Source organism: Camelus dromedarius, chromosome 4 (genome assembly GCF_036321535.1).
Source record: "Camelus dromedarius isolate mCamDro1 chromosome 4, mCamDro1.pat, whole genome shotgun sequence".
Lineage (NCBI taxonomy): Eukaryota > Metazoa > Chordata > Mammalia > Artiodactyla > Camelidae > Camelus > Camelus dromedarius.
The window spans coordinates 70,328,129-70,350,728 of record NC_087439.1 but is presented as its reverse complement, the minus strand read 5'-3'; the positions used below and the strand labels follow the sequence as shown (position 1 = coordinate 70,350,728).

Here is a 22,600-nt window from a genome sequence, read left to right as displayed (position 1 = left end):
TAAATTTTAAATACAAATGAAACTTTAAATGATCACATACAGTGAGAGAATAGAAATCAATCTGTATCTTAATCTCTAAAAGCACATGCTATCATTTATTTTGAATCTACTGTTTAAATTCAAGAATATGTAGTACTATAGAGGTCTGAGATGTGAACCTTTCCCAAAATGAGCTAGAAGAATTGTAAACTATTGTGAACTTACTCTTGAAATGCCTGTGTGTAGAGTCTGCATGTCTAATTGGGAATTAGCTTTTATGTAAAATAAAATGTTTAAAGAAGCATAAGTGATACAAATATGCTAATTTGAAGCTTTCATTCCGGAAACTCAGTAATAGCAACAATTGTTACAGAGTTTATATAAACAAAAGAATTTGGAGGAGAGAGGAGCATTCTATCACCCATGTTGTTTAGAATTAAAGACTCATGGTGAAAATAAAAAGCAAGCCAACTCCTAGTTGGCTTCCATTATTGTTCTTAAACCCACCCCCTTATTGCTTGAACCAGGGGTTACTGCTCCCACTGCCCCACCCTTGCTACACTGCTGCCTGCTAAGCTCAAGGCATGGTGTCAGGTGTTGGCATGCCAGATTAGGCAGAAGAGATGAACTCCTGTTCTCAGGGAACTTCAGGTGAGTTCCATGGGGGGTCAACAGGGAATAAATAAAGAAAAAAGAATTTATAGAATTCAAGGGCTGTGAAGGAAACAAACAAACAAACAAACAGATCCAGAGATAGAGAGTAACAAGACGTCTGTTAGGCAATGGGGTGAAGGAGTCTCATGTTGGTGCTTGATGAACAAGGGGGATGAGAGGGAGTTGAGGTTGGAAGATAAGCAGATGCCTGACCAGCTTTGAAGAGTTTGTTTTTTATTCGAAGTGCAGAAAAAAATCCATTCAAATGTTAAGCAGTGAAATGACATAAATTTATGTTTCCCAGTGATTACTCTGGCTGCGGTGTGAACAGATTAAAATCTGGCAAGAACAGAAGCTAGAAGAACAGTTAGACTATATCTAGTCTTGGAGAGAGATAATGGCTTGTCCAGGAAAGGTGGCAACAGTTACGGGAAAAATAGTAAGATATGTTTTCAGTAAAATAACTATTATTCAATAAAAAAAAAGTTAAAAAAAAAAAAAAGATACGTTTTCAGCAGGAGTGAGTGAAAGTGGGGAATGAGGTAAAGGAAGTCAGCAAGAAAGACCCAGGTTTCTGGTTTGTATAACGAGGAGAAAGGTGGCGCCTTTTCTTAAATGGGAAGTTTGGCAGTGGACAAGTTTCCTAATAATGACTTGATTCAACATGCATCTCTCAAAGAGCTTTTCGTTGTTTGGGTTCTTAACAGATTTTATTTTTATAGCAGTTTTAGGTTCTCAGCAAAATTGAAAGGAAAATGCAGAGAATTCCCAAATACCTCTTGCCCCTGTTGCCACACACAGCTCTCCCACTATCGACATCCTGCACCAGAGAGGAAAATTTGTTAAAATTGATGAATCTACATTCACACATCATCACCCCAAATCCATAGGTTTCCATTAGGGTTCACTCTTCTTGTTGCACATTCCCTGGGTTTTGACCAATGTATAATGACATGTATCCAGCATTATAGTTTCAGAATAGTTTCATTGCCCTAAAAATCCACTGGGCTCTGCCTATTCATCTCTCCCATCTCCTAACCCTTGGTAATCACTCTTTTTTTTTTTTTAACTGTCTCCATAGTTTTGCTTTTCCAAGAATGTCATACAGTTAGAATTATGCAGCATGTAGCCTTTTCAGATTGACTTCATTCACTTTGTAGTATGCATTTAAGCTTGTCTATGTCTTTTCATGTCTTGATAGCTCACTTATTTCTAACACTGAGTAATATTCCATTGTATAGATGTATCACAGTTTATTTATCCTTGGTTGACTTCTTGGTTGCTTCCAAGCCTTGGCAATTATGAACAAAGCTGCTATAAACATCCAAGTGCAGGTTTTTAGGTAGACATGTTTCCAACTCCTTTGGGTAAATACAAAGGAGCACAATCACTGGATCATACGGTAAGAGTATGTTTAGTTTGTAAGAAATTGAAAAACTGTCTTCCAAAATGGCTGCACCATTTTGCATTCCCATCAGCAATGACTGTTACTCTACATCCTTGCCAGCATTTGGTATTGTCAGTGTTTTGGATTTTCACCATTCTAATAAGTGTCGTTTAGTATCTCATTGCTGTTTTAATTTATAATTCCCTAATGACACATGATGTTGAACATCATATGTTTCTCTGGTGAGATGTCTGTTCAGGCCTTTTGCTCATTTTTTAATCAGGTTGTTTGTTTTTTTTGTTGAGTTTTAAGAGTTCTTTGTGTATTTTTGATAACAGTTATCAGATATGTCTTTTGCAAATATTTCTTCCCAGTCTGTGGTTTTCTTCTCATTCTCTTGATCAGCTTTCAGTTTTTTCTCTTCAAACCACAGTTTCATTGTAAGTTTCATTTTCATTCAATCAAATGTGGAAATTTTTCATACTGTATAAGGCTCTCTCTTCCCTTTTTAAAAATAAATATATTTTATTATTACAAAAGCAATATGTATTCCTAATGGAAAATTTGAAAAACACATAATTAGAAAAAAAAAATGAAAAACTCTAGCACTTTGAAGATTAATGGCCTTAGGAGTACTGGGAAACCACACCCTTGAGCTGGGCAATTTGACAATCCATGTCAGAAGCCTAAAAAGATACTTACCCTTTGACCCAGCAATTCTTGTTTAGAAATGTATCCCAAGAAAATAATTGGACATGTACCCAGAGAGTTGAATACAAGGATGATGTTCCTAATTGGAAAAAATTAGAAACAACCTTATTATTTGTTTGGGCTGCCATAACAAAGCACCACAGACTTGGTGACAACAGAAGTTTATTTCTCACAGTTCTGGAGGCTAGAAATCCAAGATCAAGACATCAGCAGGATTGGTGTCTTCTGGGGTGTCTCTCCTTGGCTTGTAGATGGCCATCCGCTCCCTGTATCTTTACATAGTCTTTCTTCTCATATGTCTGTGTCCAAGTTTCCTCCTCTTCTAAGACACCAACCATAGTGGATTAAAGCCCATGCTAATGTCTCCATTTTAACTTAGTTACCTCTTTAAAATCCAATCTCTGAATGCAGACACATTCTGAGATACTGGGGATTAGGACTTCAACATATAAATTTTAGGGGGACACTATTTAGCCCATAACACAACCTAATCCAAGAACTGGGAATTAGTTAAATAAATTATGATGCATTCACACAACGGTACATACATTCTAGTTTATGTACACACTGTCATTAAAAATAGCCCCAAAATATGTATGGCATGGAAACAATCTCATGATGTATGTTACTTCGTGTAAAGAACAGGCTACAAAATAAACGTGTAGTATGATTCTTTTTTTTTTTTAACCTACTTATTTTTCTTTTTCTTTTTTCTTTTTTTAAAATAGAGATACTGGGGATTTAACCCAGGACGTCATTCGTATTAAGTACGCACCCTCCCACTGAGCTGTTACCCCATCCCTGTAGTATGAGTCTTGTTCTTTCTGTGTATGAAATACAAACACAAATGCACAGAAAAATGGCTAGAAGAGTTAATGGCAATTATATTGGAGGGACGATACGGGTGATTTTCCTTTGTTTTATTTCTATTTACTTATCTATTGCTTAATTGTACATTTTAATTTTTTCCACGGTAAGTTTGTGCTAAATTTTAAAATAACCCCCCATCCATGACACAAACAATCTAAAAAAAAAAAAAAAAAAAGAAAGAAGAAATCGACCCTGTACTTCAAGCATGTTTTAGAAAACAGTTCTCCAGTTATGTAATTTTCCTTTAGCCATTTCTGCTTTCCTGCTGCTAAGGTGAGTTTCAATAGGATATGAAAGTGTTCCTGACTGGCTCTGTTTGCCCCTATACAGTAATGGCCTGCTCATTTAAAGTGCAGTGAAATGCTCTGTGTACTCTTATTCTTTTTTTTGGAGGCTGTTTGGAAAGGTTTTTGCTTAATCATAAGCCATTGCTGAAGCCAGTGACATCACAACTGAATGATTCATCTTGGTTTACGACTTCTGATCAGACAGACTCTGAATCCTATTTTCAAACTGATAGAGAAAAAAAAAAGTTCTAATGGGTTGGGTTCCCAAAAAGAGAGGAGGGTAGATATGTTCCGAGCCCTGATCTCTGTGATTTCTAGCTTCGGAAGCAGAAGGTGCCTATTCATATCTTACTCACAGGAGAATTGACTATAGGCATTTTTCTTCCAAAGTCTGTTATTTCTTAGAGGCTGGACCTACCATTCCAATGATTTCTCCTGGGTCTGTCCCTCTTCCCTTTCCCTACTTCTGTAGCTTGGGTAATTTATGCACAAAATACATACCATTTGAATAAAAGGTCAACACCTAAGTTAAGACATGATAAAGTAATTCGAGGTTACCTGTGTACATGACTCCATATGTTTAGCTTTCATTCTGCATAACATACCTCCATGGCCATCGAAACGCAGCTGCTCCCTTGGTTGTTATGTGGAATAGTGAAGGATTTAGCATCATTATACATGTACAAGTAGGTAGTGTACAACAGCAGAATTTGGAAATTTGGTCTTATAATAGAGGGTGTATCTTGTAGGAAGCACCTTGCTTACACTGCTGACAAATCTTGAAAATACGTCAAGGATTAAGACTTCTCCACAGAGGCACGTATTTCATAGACCACTTCTTGCCCTCAATTTCTCAAACAGAGATGCTTATACCAATTTGTCCACTTTCAGAGCAGAGCAGTGGGCGTGCACTCCAGGTTCCTAGCATTTTGATCCATGATAAAATTTGAGTTAATGACTATTTATGTCTATGTTACAATACTGTCAGTGAACAGCCTTGATATTGAAGCAGGTGACCTACCATGGTCCTGGCCAGTGAGCATGAAGTAGGAATGCTCTTCAGGCATGTGCCTTTACTACTTGTAACACTTGGGAGTAGGTGGAGACATAAGAAGGGACAAGAATTCAGAATGTTACCTATCAAGGTGCCTCTGGCAAAACCCTCTTGAACAGACTGGATTTTGTTTGACCTTTGGTCAGACTTGGATAGAACTTAGATAAGAGATTATCTGTGAATACATAGTCTTAAAGGTATTTCCTCTAAGCTGACAGCTCCTGGAGAGCGTGGGCCACATCTTCCGTAGAGCAGGCACAAAATAAATATCTGTTCAGTTGAGTGCACAGTCAGCCACCTACTTGCTCACCACCTTCACGTTCTAAATATTCTTCTGTTACAAATCTGGGATATGATAAAATTCTATTAGTGTCATGAGGCTTGAATGCTGTCCTAACATTGTTTTTAAATATTAGAGATAAAAGAGAACTTAGAAATAATTTCATGTAGAGTACTCTCATTCTGCAGATGGGAAACTAAGACCCAGACAGGCTAAATAATTTTTCAAAGCTAGTTAGTAACCGAGATAGAGGCAGGAGAATCCAGGTTCTCTTGGCTCCCTGTTTGCTACTAAACACCCCTAAGCCACTAAGAAGACTGCTTCTGCTTTAGGTTATGCTGTTTTGTTGTTTTCTTTTTCTTTTTCTTCTCTCGCTCTTTCTTCATGTGCTTTCTTTTTTCTCCTACTGGGACTGGGACATGAGATCAACATGCACATCAGAGAACTTTTTAGAAAAACCAGGGCTGTTGTGTTGTGGCCCAGTATCGTGGGGGTAGAACTTTATCGTCCTAGAAAGGTATCAGGTTTACTCATGTTCTCTGGGCATGAGTTGAATGTAAGAGCCTTGCCCTGGAATATCAGGAGACCTGAGCCCTCATCTTGACTGTCATACTCCGGTGGCCTTGGGAAAGTTAATTTTCCTCTCTAGGCCTCAGTTCCTCCTTTATAAAACATGCAACTTGGACTACATGAGCTCTAAAATCCTATGATTTTACCTGTTTCCACGTCTGAAGTATGAAAATTGAAATTTTTTTTTCTACCTTTAAAGTCAAAGCCACACCTAAGCCCCATGGAATTTGATCACCCTTCCATTTTTGTGTGTTGACAAGCCTTCTTGGCTCTGTTTGGTGTAACTAGAATGATTTAGTTTTCATTTCAATGGTTCCAATTATTATCTTCCATTTGACATTCTACCAAAGAAGTAATTGGCACAATGGTTAAAGGTGATCTGTGACTCACTTCTTTTGGGTCCTGTTTCGCGTGTTATTTTGAAGGTGTCTGGACCTCCTCCCCTCTGTCTCTCACTCGTCTGGAGTTGGATGCTATTCTTCCTTTGCTTCTTGTGGAATTGGGAGAGAGGGGTAGGTCTCCTTAGGATCAACGATCCAAGCAGGTGCCTGGAAGGGGAACATTTTCTCTAAGTAGAGGGAGGGGAAGCTGCCAGGTTGCTGACTCTGCGTTAGCAGGTGATAAGGAGTTAGTTGCAACCTGATTCCTCTCCCCACTGCAGGGTTACCTGCTTTGTGTTGTCTCGGCAAAGCCCCCTAGACATGTCATGGCAGCCTATCCCTTGCCTTCTTCTGCTTACATACCTACACGCCCAGGAACAGAGAATCAAGAGATCAGCTTTCTGGCTGCTGCTGAAAGGATGCTCTGTTTGTCAGTGGCAAGTGGCCTGCTTTACGCTGAAAATCACCCTGATATGCAGAGCTGCAGAATACATAGGTTATTTGTTACCTGCATTGAAAGGAATATAAAGCCCAGTGTCACATTACTTTGTTGGCCTCTAATAGAACTTTCTCTTTTGCATCAACTGTTCCACACCATCAATCACTCAACAGCATTTATGAAGCACTTGCCTTAAGCCAGAAGGATGCCTTGAAAAAGAAGAAAAACTGTGATCTTTGGCCTCAAGGACTAAAAACTTGCTGAGAGAAAATTTGAGAATGCATAAGAACATGAAGTACTACACAACTAAGTACAAATTAACATATGACAGAATATTTCCAGACATATTTAGGAGTTAATTAATCGAGCCGGGGAGGAGTTTTAACAGAGAAGTCTTAGAAGAATAGTCACTGCAAAATTAATTGACTATATATACATACTTACCGAGAAAACCCAGGGATAATTTTACAAAGGATTTAAATGATTAAAGAAAGCCCCACTGAGTCATATTCCAGAGAATACATAAGGTGCAAACTAAAAAATGACTTGACAAGCTGTGTTTTCACAGAGACTGAGCAGAGAGAGAATGAAGAAGCTAAACAAGAATCTGTAGAATTACACCTGAAGGCTGAGCTACAGAATTTGGATCTGATAAAATTTGTGATAGGGAGCCACTGGAGGCGCTTGATCATGGGAACTATGTATGAAATTGTCTAAGGGAGAAAAATCTTCCTGCTATATATAAACTCATATGGAAAAGTTAGCGGCGGGGCCCAGGTTAGAGCTGCAGCTGGGGAAGTGAAATGGAGATGAACTGGAGGGATGACATGGAGCCAACGAGCAGGGCTTAACCAATACTTGGACAATAATCACGACCAACCTTCACTGAGTGCTTTCTATGTGCCAGTCACAGAGCAAAGAGCTCAGCACAGGAATTAATGCGTTCAAATCCTAACAGAACTGTATGAGAAGAAATTAAACAACTTGCTCTGGGTCATGCAGCTATAAGTAAGGAACTGGAATTTGTACCCAGACACTCTGGCTCCAAAGCCACTTAACTACTGTGTTAGACTGCATCTTTGAAGTCAAAGAGTAAGTAAGAAAAATAAACAAATGGGGCCTAATTAAACTCATATGCTTTTGCACAGCAAAGGAAACCATAAGCAAAACAAAACGACAACCTATGGAATGGGAGAAAATATTTGCAAATGATGTGACTGAAAAAGGCTTAATTTCTAGAATATATAAACAGCTCATACAACTAAATAACAAAAAAACAAACAACCCCATCCAAAAATGGGCAAAGGACCTAAAAAAGCAATTCTCCAATTGAAGACATACAAATGGCCAGTAGACACATGAAAAAATGCTCAATATCACTAATTATCAGAGAAATGCAAATCAAAACTACAATGAGGTATCACCTCATGGCAGAATGGCTATCATTCAAAAGTCCATGAACGATAAATGCTGGAGAGTCTCCTACACTGCTGGTGGGAATGTAATTTGGTGCAGCCACTATAGAGAACAGTATGGAGGTTCCTTAAAAAACTAAAAAGAGACTTACCCTATGATCCAGCAATCCCATTCCTGGCCATATATCCAGAGGGAACTCTAATTCAAAAAGATACATGCACCCCAATGTTCATAGCAGCACTATATACAATAGCCAAGACATGGAAACAACCTAAATGTCCATCAACAGATGACTGGATAAAGAAGTTGTGGTATATTTATACAATGGAATACTACTCAGCCATAAAAAGAATAAAGTAATTCCATTTGCAGCAACATGGATGGACCTGGAGATCGTCATTCTCAGTGAAGTAAACCAGAAAGAGAAAGAAAAATACCATATGATATCACTTATATGTGGAATCTAAAAAAAAAGAAAAATAGGACACTATGAACTCATCTACAAAACAGAAACAGACTCACAAACATAGTAAACAATCTTATGGTTACTGGGGAAAGGGAGTGGGAAGGGGTAAATTTGGGAGTTTGAGATTTACAAATGTTAGCCACTATATATAAAAATAGATTTTAAAAGTTTCTTCTGTATAACACAGGGAACTATGTTCAACATCTTATAATAACCTTTAATGAAAAAAATGAAAACAAATATATATATGCATATGCATGACTGGGACATTGTGCTGTACACCAGAAACTGACACACTGTAATTGAATGTACTTCAATAAAAAATAAATTAATTTTAAACAAAGTAAGGAAGAAAATTACCCTAATGCAGTGATTGAGATTATGACCTAGATTCAGACTCCCTGGGACTTCTGCCTATGGCACTTACGGGCTATACACTCCTGGACAATCCACTTAAAATTGTACGTCTCCTTTTCCTTATCCATAAAAATGGGGTAACAGTTCCAGTGTATAGGGCTGCTATAAAGTATAAATGTGTTGCAGCGTGCACTGTGCTCAGCCAGTGTCTGACACATAGTGAGTGTTCAATAAATGTTTACTATCAATAAAACTGCTGTTATCATCCTATGTTTTTGAACCTGGCAGGATAGCAGTATAATTGCCAGAATAAGAAAAGGGGGACATTTCATTTAAGGTTATTTACCACTCATGAGGCCTTTGCTCTTGAGTGACAGGAGATCTAAGGATCAGTAGAAATCATACTGAGGGAAGTGTTGAGAAATTGAGGGACATTCCAAAGAGAAGAAGTAACTGAAAATGCCAGTCATTCAGAGCACTGGAAAAATCATGCTAGAAATGAGGGAAAGGGAGGGAGGCTTAGACTTTGGTTAATGTGGAGCCTCTATTTTGTGGGCAGGGAGGAGTGGGACTGACACATTATTAACTTACATATTGAGCATGAATTTAACTTCCCTTTTGGTTTCCTCTTTTTCACCCTCACTATTAATAGACTATGCACATATTGAGAAGTAATCTATGCTGCAACTCTCCCTCAGAACTTTATGTACTTAAAGTGGAGTTAGGAGAGATTTTTAAAGGACATTGCTTAAATATATATATATATATATATATATATATATATATATATATATATATATATATACATACAAAAACAATGATGACATGATAGGTGACAGACATTGTTCACAGGTCAGAGCTGCTAGTTCTCTGAAGTCCTTTCCTCCCAAGAGAGAGCTCTAAGAAGAGGTCTTTGTGCCCCATGTGTAACAACCACCTTGGAGCTGAGTCAAGCAAGCAGTCTTAGTTTTCTAAAGACCAAGTCTGGGCAGGTCTGTGCTTTCACTACGTGGGAGGGGTAAGTTGTTAAGTTTATTCACATGTTAACTGCCTAAGTCAAGGTACCATGGCTCCATTAGTTCTCCCAACTGACTGGAGACCCATACATGGGGGCTAAGCTACCTGTCACTGTATGTAACAGGAAGTAGTGACTTGGCACTCTGACATCTGGATTCACTCTGTGTTCTCATTTGGCTCAGCGATATTGAGAAAAGACAGCAGTAATCATTGGTGAAATTAGTGCCCTCAAAATCATTCATTCACAAATATTTATTGGCAACAGTGAGTAACTGTATAGAACACAGTTTCTGGTACCTAGGAAAAACTCGAATTTTGTTGATTCTGACCCAGTGTCTGGACTGTCCATTTGCCAATATATAGCATTTAACTGCTTTTCTTTAAGGAAAATCCAACTATATCTACAGAATAAAAGCATAGGTAAGAAGGAATGATTAAGTACAAGGTAGATTGAATGTGTTTTCTCTCTTCTGTTTCCATCTGAGAAACCGCAGCTCCAGTTCAGCAATGGTATAGTGACTGCTATTACACAGCAATGATTGGTGTCTGTGAGCTCAGGCTGAGTGCTTGTTACAGAATTTGAAAGGCCAAGGCATAGTCCATGTACCAGCCCTCAACTACCTCCATCAAACTGTCACCATAGAGACAGAAAACTTAAAGCTTTCCTTATAATCATTTTGGAAGGGAAATGTCTATTTCTGGCTGAGACTTGGCTTTTCTGGAGTAAGGTTTATGAAGAATGTCTTACTGCCTGCTATGTAGTGAGGAATTTAGGACAAAATATGGAGCAACCTTATGGGGTAAGATGATCAGCAATTTAAAAAAAAGAAAAACCTACCTTACTAGCATAGAGCTAGATCCTACAGGTCAGTTATGACCTGGATAAAATTTAGGTACTTTAGAGGTAACTCATCTTCATGTTCTGTGGCCTGCCTCTCTCTGGAGTGTGGTTCAACAGCTTCTTGCCCTAATTATTCTCATAACCTACAGAGTAATCACCACCCTGAGATCAGATCTCCCACAAACAATTAAGTCATAAACTCAAATATCAGTTACCAAAGGCCATCTGGTTTAAATAATATTTTTTAGCTGCTACTGCCTTAGGTCCTTACAGATAAATAAGACTGAGTACCTCTTTGTAAGTTTCCACTTTTGCCTCTACTGCAATACTAATCAAATGGTTTTTTGGGTGAATATAATTTTGTTTCCTAGATAGATGAGAAATTTAATCTTTCAAATAGCCGATGTTAGCACTAATTCTGAATCCAAGTGGGACTCATGGAAAAGAAGAGTTTATTTCAGTCTGTTTTACCTCTTGGAGCATTAATTCCATAAGGGAAGCACTTTATTAAATTCTGCTGACATTTAAAGCTTATAAAATACATTTACTGGGTTCTTTTAAACCACACTAAACTTTTTTCTTTGGATGCTTCCGAAATTGCATTGGAATTTATCAAATTTTAAAACACATATCCTTGGATACCACAATTTCATTTCAAGGAATTTCTTCCAGAAAAATATTCCCATTAAATGAAAGTCTTTTCTGAACTTGAAGCTATTCAGCCTAATGCCTGCACTTGGTTCCAAGAATGCCTGACAAAAGATTGGCAGATTCTCTTCTGGAAAAATGTAATAGCTCAAGAGAAATGACATTTGGGGGCCCTACAATGAAGCAGGTGGATTCTTGCTTGATGACCCCAAAGTAAAGCCCACCAAGTGACAAGCACCATGTGAGTACACGAGCTAACAATCAGCTATTATATAAAAGTCATCTGACATTTGAAGAATGCCTCCAACATGAAAGGCAGATGCCAAAACAAAGGAATTTGGTGGAAAAAGAGACAATGCAGGAAGATAAATTACATCCATGAAACATGAATAAACAACAATGGAATGCTATAATAAAAAAGAATGGTTGGGGGAAGGTATAGCTCAAGTTGTAGAGCACAAGCTTAGCATGCACGAGGTCCTGGGTTCAATCCCCAGTACCTCCATTGAAAAGCCAAATAAATAAACCTAATTACAGTCCCCCTGGGGGAAAAGAAAGAATGATCATAGAATAAAGGGAGCTCTCTTGAAACAAAAAATATGATTGCTGAAATAAGAAATCCATTGAAGGATTGGAAGATGAAGATAAGGAAATTTCCTGGGAGGTAGATCCAAGAGAAGATACAGAAGCAGAAAATAGAACATTAGACAGGAGGTTGTCATTCTAAGGGAAGTAAGCCAGAAAGAGAAAGAAAACTGCCATGTGATATCGCTTTTAAGTGGATTTTTTTTTAAAAAAGGACACAAATGAACTACTTTTTATTTATGACTTAGACGACTGATTTCTTAAATATGTGTAAGTACATTTGACTGTCCTTTATGATTGGATTAATGCATTCTGTTGTTTCTTATTTTGTGGTTGGCTTTATTCCTTTGATAACTATGTAAGTTTAAAAAACTAAAACTCTGAACTGTTCTTGGAAACAATGAACAGTACATATATGTAAATTTTAAAATGGCTTTATCTCTCAATGAGTTGCTCTTCCTAGAATAAACTTCGTTTACCCCCCAAAATAAATTAAATTAAATTAAATTAAAAAAAAAAGAAGATCGTTAGAGGATTAGTCCAGGAAGTTCAATATTTCTTAGAAAATGGAGGGAGAGAGCGAGAGAAACAGACTGTGTCAGTCAGAGTCCTAACAGCAAGCCCAATGCATCCCACATGGTTCCAATAAAGAGATTTTTTATGAAGAGTCTATGTATGGAAGTGTGAGCAGGAAGGATTAGGGAACAAGCTAGGGCGGTATAGAGTCCAGAGGCAAGAAACAATGAGAAGCTGTTATACTCCCAGGGCTGAAGGGGCAAGGCTGGAGGAGGTCATGTAAACAGAGCCCAGTGAGAGCTGCAGCCAAGGAGGCAGGGCCTCCCAACAGGAGACACACCTACTGCCTCAGAGATGTGCTGTACCTCAGGGAAGAAATACCCTGACTTCTCTCTCTTCTTGTGACCTGATCTCACACCCACCAGTCCTAACCAGAAACCAGCTGGTACAGTCTATCGTGTACAAGGGTCATTCTCTCAGGGCAGGACAGGGCTAGTATGTGAAGGGAAATGAACTATTGAAGAATAATACAGTAACATTTTCCCATCTGAAAACCATCTGGTAACCATCTCAGAGAACTTAAAAAAAAAAAAGAAAAAAGAAAAAGCCCTACACAAGCACGGCATAATGAAATTTCAGAACATTATTAACAAAGGGAAGATTCTAAAAGCTTCCAGAGAGGAAAAAACAGATCATATATAAAGGGTCAGGAATCACAATGGCATTGAGTTGATCAACAACAACACTGAATGCTCTATGACAATGGAGCAATGGCTTCAAACTTCTGAGGAATCATTCTTTCCAAGCCAAATCATCAGTTAATTGTAAGGATAGGACAGGCATTTGCAAACATGCAACATCTCTAAAGATTTACACCTCTTCCTAGGAAGCTATTATAAAACAAAGGAGTACACGAGCAAAGAAACCAAAACAGAAGTCCCTGGGTTGAGGGAACATGATATATGCACAGCCAAGAAGTGATGCCGACAGCTATGCAGACGTCCTAGAATATTTCTAGTTTAAACAGAGCAGGAGAAAGGAAGCCTCTATCAAGATGTCTTTAAGGAAAAGATAAAACACTAATCATTTTCAGAGAGATTTAACAATTCTTCTGAGGGTTTGGGAAGGGCAATGAAAATGGAAGCAAATGACTACTTAAGAAAATCAGCCTCCTAAAGCTATTTGATTTCTTAATTTGTGTATACATATTGCTTTTATACAACATTAAATTTAAAATACTCTCACAAGAATGCAAAGCACAAATGTAAAGACATCACTGTACCCTTGTATGTTATACCAAAAAGTTGAAAATAGCCTAAATATCTATCATTGGAAGATTGGTTCAATTACGGTCCTGCCAAATGATAGAATGCTATCTACTCTTTAAAAGGAATGAGAACCTGGATGTATACTGAGTGAAAAGATGGCCTAGATATATGCTTAAGGGAAAAAAACAGGTTTCAAAACTTGTATCCATAATGTGATCCTATTTTTCAAAGTAAAAATATTATTTGAATATATATTACTTTATACATAGAAAAATGAAAGATTGGGGAACTGCGGGTTTTTATTTTCTAATTAAAGTTTTTGGTATTGAATTGTTTATACTGAGGATGGACTTCATGTACTCAGAAAAATCAACACAGATGAATTTTTAATAAGATTACTTTGGGGCTTAGAAATCAATTTTTCCATACCTTCAGTTAACAACATTCATTCATCAAACTATTGTGTTTGGTACTGGAGAGACAGAGATGAATAAAATATATTTCCTGCCTTCAGTTTTATCACAGTCTAGTAGAATGGTTTTTAATTGCCTAATGCTTCAGGGTGGAGTAAATGTTTGATCTGAATTTCATTTCAAAATATATTTTAAATATTTAAACACCTGTAATAAAATCAATTAATTTAATCTAATACATTTTAATACATTGGGACCACCACTAGTTAATTTCTTCCATCAGGCAAACTATTATTTTGTGTGTGTAGCTATCAGCATTGAAATTTTCCTGTTATTTCTGAGTATATATTTGAATTTATTGTAAACATGTCATTACTTAGAAAGGTTGTAGCTTTACTTTGGTCTTTAAAAAAGATCTAGTCTGCATATGTCTGCTTATAGAAAAATCTGCAGGTGACTATGCAACCACCGCATGTGTATGCTGAACACAATTAAATACACAGCAAAATTTAAGTTCATCTGCTTGATGTACATTCTTATGTGCAAAACAGATAAATGTCTAACAGGCAGGGTAGATAGGATTTTGCAGATCCTTAAAGCTTTATAAGTTTTCATTGTTTGACTTTTGTTATAAAGTACGTGAGCAGTTATTGGCTATTCTTGTGAACCAATTTTTAAAACATTTTATTATGAACACTTTGAAACAGATACAAAGTAAACAACAGAATAATAACAGCTCTATACTTACTGCCCAGCTTCAGCAATTACGAATATTCTGCCATTCTTGTGTCTTCCAAATCTCCATCTGTTCCCCACTTGACTATTATTTTTTCCAATAAACGTTTTCCTTTACTCTTGTTTCAAGTTTCTGAATCTGTCCAGTTGAAGAGCAGTTAAAAGAACATTATTACCATTTGTAATTATTTATCTTTGTTGATCAAGATTTTCTCAATATTATTCAATCAAAACAAAATACAGAAATATTTTAGATACTGAAGCTTATATAAGAGTGCAATTATCATTTATAAATCCTAATTTCAAACTTTAGTGTTCACCAAAATAACATGGTTTCTGAGATTAATGTTTTTACATTAAAATTTTTTTTGCTAAAACTAATACATGAACATGCTTTAAAAACTTCAAAAATAGTACAGAGAGTATACATAAAAAAGAACATCTCCTTCCTACCCCGACCCCTCCCAGTTCCTCTTTTCAGAGGCCAGATTCTTGGGAGAATTTCCAAAAATACTCTATGCATGCGCATACAAGCATCTGCATAACTACAATCCTTGAAGAGAAAAGCAAAGCCAAGCCCTATTGACAGTGTACACTGTTTTCTATATCATGCCTTTGTTCATTAATGTTTCTTTTAATATACAGATCAAAGAGCTTTTGGAAAAATACAACACTGCTGGTATAATGGGAACCATATCTCTGACAGCACAACGTCAATGAACAGAGAGAGGAGGGAGAGAGTACCTTACTTTTGGGAAGTGGAAAAGGTCGTACGATATTTTAGCTGACTCGATGAAACAGCTTGCGTGGCAGAAAAGCAGAAGATTGTTTTAACTGGTAATCCTCCTCAATTACAAATTTAATTGCTTGGTTTTTCTTTTTTTTTCTTTCTTCACAGCATATGTTAATTGGTAGGTACAAAATATCCAGAACACCTGCTATTCTGTTGAACGTCATCCCTGCTATGATGCAAGAATGCCGGAATTTGAGTCAACCTGGGTTTTAGTTTCAGGCAAGCCATATAACCTCTTTGGTTTCCTCATTTCTATAATAGGGATACCATGTACTCATCTTTCTCAACAGGTTTTGAGATTATCTACTGAACTAGAGTACCATCCTATGGTGAAAGCAAATTGTCTTTGGGGTCTAAGACACATGGGTTTGTAATCACTGTTTTGTAGCTGTGAATGGTACAGTGGCTGTATCATTCATTCCATTCACAGGACACAGTTGAGTACCTGCCATATGCCAGACACTGTCCTAAGTGTGAGCATACAAGGGTAAATAAGACAGACAGGAGCTTAAATTGTTTTTGAGCATATAGTGTGTGCCAGGCACTGTGCTAAGGCTGAGAAGTAGTGATTAATCCTCAGGTGGTGTCATTTGCTCACATAGCCACAAAAACATCTATATCTGAAAACTCTCAAATGTATACTTCCTGGCCTGACGTCTCTGAACTTGGCTCTTATATGTACAACTGCCTTTTCGATGACTCTTTTAAAATAATTCACAAGCAACTCAAACATAATACATCCAAATCTAGACTGACTTTGATCCCAAAGCTGTTCCTCCCTCCCCTTCTCCCCATCTCTATGAACAGACCACCATCCACCAAGGTGTTCAAGCCAGACACCTGGGGGACATCCCCGACAGCTCCTCTCCCTCACCTCTTATCACCTGGAAGACAAATTAATTCTACCTAAAAGGTAGATCTTGAATCCATCCACTGTTTTCTTATCTGCAATCCCCCTTGCTCAGACTTTTTTGCAAAAGGTGCCTCACTATTTTCCTTGCTTCCTCCTGCTCCCTTACAAGCCATTCTCCATACAGTGGCCAGAGTGGATTCCTGGCATGAGAGCAATGGCAACAGTACTGATAACAGACACAAACAAAACAAATAAACACAACTGAAGATATAAGAATTCTTTCAGTTCCACTCCTTTCTGGGAAGATTCCACCTCTGTGCTTTGGAGCTTCTATTATACTGATGAGGACAAATTGGTAGAGATGCAGAAATGGTGAGGTCAAAAAGATAGACTTATATGAGCAAATGCAGGGAGTTATTCAAGGAGCAAGAATGCACACTTAAAGGTGAGAGAATGAGGCCAAGGAAAGAAGAGCCAGGTCCAGGTCTGGCCTAATTTTGGGGGTAATATTTAAAGGCTGTTGTGCCATGATGAGTCGAACTTAGAGAGATGGATAGATTAAGATTTTTTAAAAGTATATTTACTGAGACTCATGCACATAAGTTTCCCTTTTGTGCTTAATTCATAAACTTCTATCAATATTAGATTTTTATTATTTTTATTTTTAGTATCTGTTGTTTCTTTTGATGAGACTGGCTATGCGTGGGCTCAGCTTTATTCAAAATCTCTTACCAGGGCCTAATGGATGGCACATTCTTAGCTTTTAGGTCTCATCTTAAACATTACCTTTTCAGAAAGTCTTTCGCATCTGTCTTAGCTGGATCTCCACTGTTGTTCCTTTTCATGGCACTATGGCTTCCTTTATAGAACTTTGCAATTGGCAGTTTATTCACGTGTGTAGTTCTGTGTGTATGGACTCACACCTGAGTTGCTCATCATCTGTTTCCAGCAGATATAAGACCAAGAGCACAAGGAACTGGAGCTTTGCTCATTGCTGTAGAGCTAATGCCCTGCACAGTGCTCTGTGCATAGAAGGCTGCCAATGAATACTTGATAAGTGAACAAACTTGTAGAGCTTAACATTGAGAAGGATATACAGATAGTGAATAGATAATCATGTTATGATGACCACAGCAGGGGAGCATGGTACTTCTGTAAACTCGAAGAGGCTAATTTAAGTGGCGAGCAAGTCCATTCATGCCTCCCTGATCTAAAAATGAGTCGGGAGTTGGCCAAGTGACAGGAATGAGGAATGTTCCAGGCAGAGGAAATCACAACCGTGAAGGCTCAGGATGAGAGTATGGAGCATTTTGGGGAGATCAAAGAAGACCAGTGTGACTGGAGCTAGAGAGGAAGAGACGTGCCCGTGGAAATATGTGGTAAGCCTCAGGGCTGGGAGCTTCATCCTAAGGAAAGGAAAGCTTTAGGCAGCAGAGTGAGGTGATCAAGTTCATTTTTAAAAGACCACTACAGATGTGTGGGGAATGGATTACAGGTGAGAAGTGGAGAGTGCTTGGAGAAGTAGGCCAGGGCAGAGAGGATCTAGGGAGATTGGCTAGGCCTGTGTAAGAGCGTAGGCCGGAGAGGATAGAGGCATGCTTAGAGGAGATGGTGAATTTGGAGAATAGTGGTGATTCATAAGAGATTTAGAAGCTAGAGCAGTTAAGATACGGTGAGTCATTGGTCTTGCCTTAGGGGAGTGGGAGAGCTAAAATGACTTTCAGGGTTTCAATACAGACCACTGAGCGGCACCTTTTATTGAAATAAGAGAAAACTGGAAAAGGAGCCAGTTGGTGGTGGTGGGTGAGTGGTGGGAAGATGATGAATTCAGTTACGGACAAGATTCAAAGCACCTGTGAGATATACAAGATGAGAGGCAAAGCAGGCAGTTGAATAGATGGCAGCGTGGTAGTCAGTGGGATTCTGCATACAAATGAAGCTCTCTGTCTAGGGAGTGAGTGGAATGAAAGGTTTAGGATGGTGTCCTGAGGACCTCTCACCATTTAAGCATCAGACTGAGAAGAAGCCAGCAAAGTGAAGCCAGGAGTAGTCAGAGAGGTAAGAGAAACACCAGAACATGTGGTGCTACGGATGGCCTTGAGGAAATGGTCTAAGACAAATGTCTCAGTGAATTAGCAGTCAGATTTTAAGCAGAGAACATCACTCAACAATTTAAGTTCTGGTAATTCTCCCCTTTTATTAGAAAACTGGATATCAATATTTCTTGGGGTAAAAGATACCTCCCTAACTTCCACCTTAAAAAGGCTATTTTATTTTCATATCACTATTTTAACCTCTAATATTCATTTATAATGCATAAACGTTTTTATATTTTTGTAGTTACAATGAATGCATCATTTTTATTTTTTTTCCATTTTAAAATGAAAGGAACTTATGACTTCATAATGATAATTTTAGTGGCTGTATAATGTTCCATTCAATGACATTTTGGAGATTTATAACAGAATATGGTTGATTCTACTAAAACTATAGGAAGAAAAAAAAACTACAGGATGATAAACTTTTTCTCAAAACCCACCCTCCTCTACCATAACAAGATCATTTTAAATAGTTTAAAAAGCACAGGTACAAAATGAGCTTATCAATAATTTTGCCTTCTGGAGTTTAAATACAGATAAACCAATTCCAGTATGTTGCTTCTTCAACTTCATACAGTCACAATTCAACCTTAGAGAGAAAACAGAAATTTTGAGTTATATCCTAAGAACAGTTAAAGCACAGGGAGACATGATTATTTTGTTGATCCTAGAAATACAAGGACTCTCTTTATAGATAAACTAACAAACTGAAGACCAATATATCACCTTGATGCGCACTGGTTTTTGAATCTTCAACAACAGATAATGAAATCAAGGGCAAGGGGAAATGATGCTTTTATGCATTGCCATTAAATGTTAAAAATGTACTGAAGAATTTTAAGGTATCTGGTATATATATATATGTACATGTATATTATATATATTAAAATTTATTTTAGCATTATTTGATGACTTCATACATTCAAAGTTTTATTCACATCATAAGTAAACTTTAGTAAAAAGAGGGTAAAATGGTTAAGACCTGCTTCAGTTGAAATGCTCTCATTGGTTTGTTTAAAGTTGAGCCCTAAACTGATGAGTGAGGTAAGCTGCCAAGATGAAAAAGGCATTTTCTGGAACTGTGGCATTTGAGTTTCTATAGGAAATATGGCTAAATGCAAAAAAGTGAACTCATGATTAAGCCAAAGACACTTTAATTCTTTGATCGCATGAACTTCTGTGTTGAAATCAGTACTTTAGCTCAGAAACAGTAAAAGTCTCTTGCCACCAACAAATGGGTCTCTAGTTTGGTGATATCAAAAGTAATTGATCAGGAAGCCTAAGACACTTGGCCTGCTGAACTCTCTTGGTTTAACTCAGTAAATATGTGTTGAGTTCTTACTTTGTGCAGGACAAAGTGCCAGATAGAGCTTCCAGAACATCTTTATTTAAAGGCTTATCTTCTCTCTTACCCATTGTTGTAAGAGTGGACTTAGCTCTCTGCATGGAATTTGTTGGCAGTTTCCTGTGTGTCCTGTGTTTGTCTTCATTCCAGGTTATGGCGATGAGTAGTGATGTCAGTGCTAGCCAGCTTAAGCAAGGTCCTGGGTTAAGGGCTTGGGGCCTCTCCTTGTGGTGGGGGAGAGAGGAGGAATGGGTGATTAGAAGAGATGTGGACCTCTGAATCATCAAGAAGTTCTAAGTATTGACTACCTTCTACACACCACATTCTCATTTAACTCTTGGTTGATAATCACAATTGTATGAAGGACACGGCATTAACTGCATTTTACAGATAAGGAAACTGGCTAGTAACTTATCCAAGGCCACAGAGTACATGTTGGATCTGGGATATGAATCTCATCTCTAGGTCTTCAAAGGCTTTCCACAGTGCAGAGGGACCCGGTAGGATTTCAGGTGCAGAGTGAATCATACTGGGCCCTCCACTCCCATGTTTCTACAAGATGACATCTGTCTAGGATGTATATCTAAGAAAGTAGTAAAAGTCATGGACAGGCAGTTTATAAGCTGAGAGATATGTGGGGTATGGGTCCATCATTTTTTTTTTGTCTTGATGAGGAATCTCTAAGGCTATTGTAGAACTAGTGTTACTGAATTTTTGCACATGCTACAAAGACCTGTTTCCTCCACCAGACAAAAATATGAATGGCTAATACAGTTCTGTCTCAAATAATTAATGTGAGGATAAAACAAGGCCCTTTGAAAACTATGGCACTAAACAAACTTGTTAGGTAGCAGACATCTTTCCAAGGTATCAGGGAACTGTGAAGTAGCTGATTAAAATAAATTCTTGATTACCCGAGATACTAGATGCATCAATAGCATTTGGTAACTGGACATCATTGATACAATCTAAAACCGCATTGTAACCAGCAATTTTAATCTTTCTGAGATTTGGTTCTTTTTAGAGCTTAAAAAAAAAAAAAAAAAAGACGAGGTGTAAAATGCCAGTAAGAGTAATTAAATTTCTTTTCCTTTGAGCCCCGTCCAAATGTTGATGGAATTATAGGACAGGACAAAAAGATCAAGGAAAAAAGCCAGAAAGAGACGCACGAACCCAGACTGTGCCAGTTAATACTGAGGAAAGGAAATGCGTTTGGAGAGGAAAGACTTCAGACATCCCTGGGGACGGCTCGGGTTCGGGGCATTCCCTTTGGCAATATTCCAGAATCTGAGTCCCCAGGGCTCCCCCCAGCGGGAAGGGAAAGACGCGCGTGGCCAGGCGCGCGCGTACGCGTGTACACTCACGAGTACACGCGCGCGCGCGAGCACACACACTACACATACACACAGCCTATTTCCTCCGCACCCCCTCCCCCCGGGGGGCGGGTCTCTTTCTCTTTAAAGAGCAGACGGTCTCCGCGCAAACCCAGGCTCTCTAAGGCCCCGGGGGCCCGGGACCCGAGCTGCTAGCAGCCAATGGGCGCGGTGGAGCGGCTCGAGCGCGGCTGACGCTGCACCAATGGGCGCTCGCGGGGGGCGGGGCCAGCGGAGGAGACACTATTGTTGATGAGGAGGAGCGGCGGCGGCGGCGGCTGCATCACCTCGTTCCTGCCGGCCGCGGCCCGCGCGTCCCCTGCACCTGGATTCCGGCTTCGTCACCCCTTCGCGGGGGCCTTCCCTCCGGCCTCGAGAATCCTCCCCCTTCAACCCAACAACAACAAAACCCCACGTCTCGCCCAGCCACCGGGGAGGGGGGACCATGTCCCAGCGGGTGAGGCGCAATGGGTCCCCCACGCCGGCCGGCTCCCTCGGGGGCGGTGCGGTCGCCACGGCCGGGGGAGCCGGGAGCCGCCTTCAGCCCATGAGGGCGACGGTTCCGTTCCAGCTGAAGCAGCAGCAGCAACATGGCAGCCCCACGCGGAGCAACGGCGGCGGCGGCGGCGGCAACAACAACGGCGGCTGCTGTGGTGGCGCCTCAGGCCCCTCGGGCGGCGGCGGCGGCGGCGGTGGGGGCCCGCGCACCGCCTCGCGCAGCACGAGCCCCACGAGGAGCGGCGGGAGTTCGGCCGCGCGCACCAGCCCCACGGTGGCCACGCAGACGGGCGCGTCCGCGACGTCCACGCGAGGCACCAGCCCCACGCGCGGCGCCGCGCCCGGGGCCCGCGGGAGCCCCCCACGGCCGCAGCCCCCGCCGCCGCTGCTGGGCACCGTGTCGTCGCCTTGCTCGTCGCCCACCCACCTGTGGACAGGCGAGGTGAGCGCGGCCCCACCCCCAGCTCGCGTCCGGCACCGGAGGAGGTCCCCGGAGCAGAGCCGAAGCTCCCCGGAGAGAAGGAGCCCAAGCGCCCCGGTTTGCAAAGCAGGTACGTGCAGGGGGCCGCGCAGCGAGGGGAAGGCGGCGGCAGGAAGGGGTCCCGGACGCGCGCTGCTACCGCGCGGGGACTGCGGCGCTGCCGCGGAGCCAGGGTGGCCGGGGCGGGGCTGGGGGCGGGACCAGGACGGTGAGGTCCCGCCTTCCCCGGGCCGGCCCCTCGCCCCCTCCGCGCTCCCTGCCCGCCTCATTCATCCCTCTGCCGGC

The 22,600-nt window shown here is 40.0% G+C and overlaps 1 protein-coding gene and 1 long non-coding RNA gene across 10 annotated transcripts in view; one reads left to right on the top strand and one right to left on the bottom strand.

Annotated features, from left to right (window-relative positions):
- Window positions 1-589: 589 nt before the first annotated feature.
- On the bottom strand, window positions 590-22,398 carry LOC116153089 (uncharacterized). Of its 9 annotated transcripts, XR_010380660.1 has the most exons (8): window positions 22,262-22,398; window positions 20,031-20,187; window positions 14,887-19,207; window positions 6,183-6,680; window positions 4,447-4,522; window positions 2,905-3,053; window positions 2,723-2,810; window positions 590-2,524 (listed from the first exon to the last, which is right to left on the bottom strand). It is a non-coding gene; the product is annotated as an uncharacterized LOC116153089 (long non-coding RNA). The 9 variants fall into 9 exon arrangements; XR_010380657.1 differs by having other exon boundaries at window positions 2,723-3,053; XR_010380659.1 differs by having other exon boundaries at window positions 590-2,810.
- The window catches only part of FAM117B (family with sequence similarity 117 member B), a 59,242-nt gene continuing 58,288 nt past the window's right edge, over window positions 21,647-22,600 (top strand). Inside the window, exon 1 of the mRNA XM_031451974.2 lies at window positions 21,647-22,385. Coding sequence (XP_031307834.2) covers window positions 21,782-22,385 — 604 coding nt within the window. The 5' untranslated portion in view covers window positions 21,647-21,781. The remainder of the gene's footprint in view (window positions 22,386-22,600) is intronic.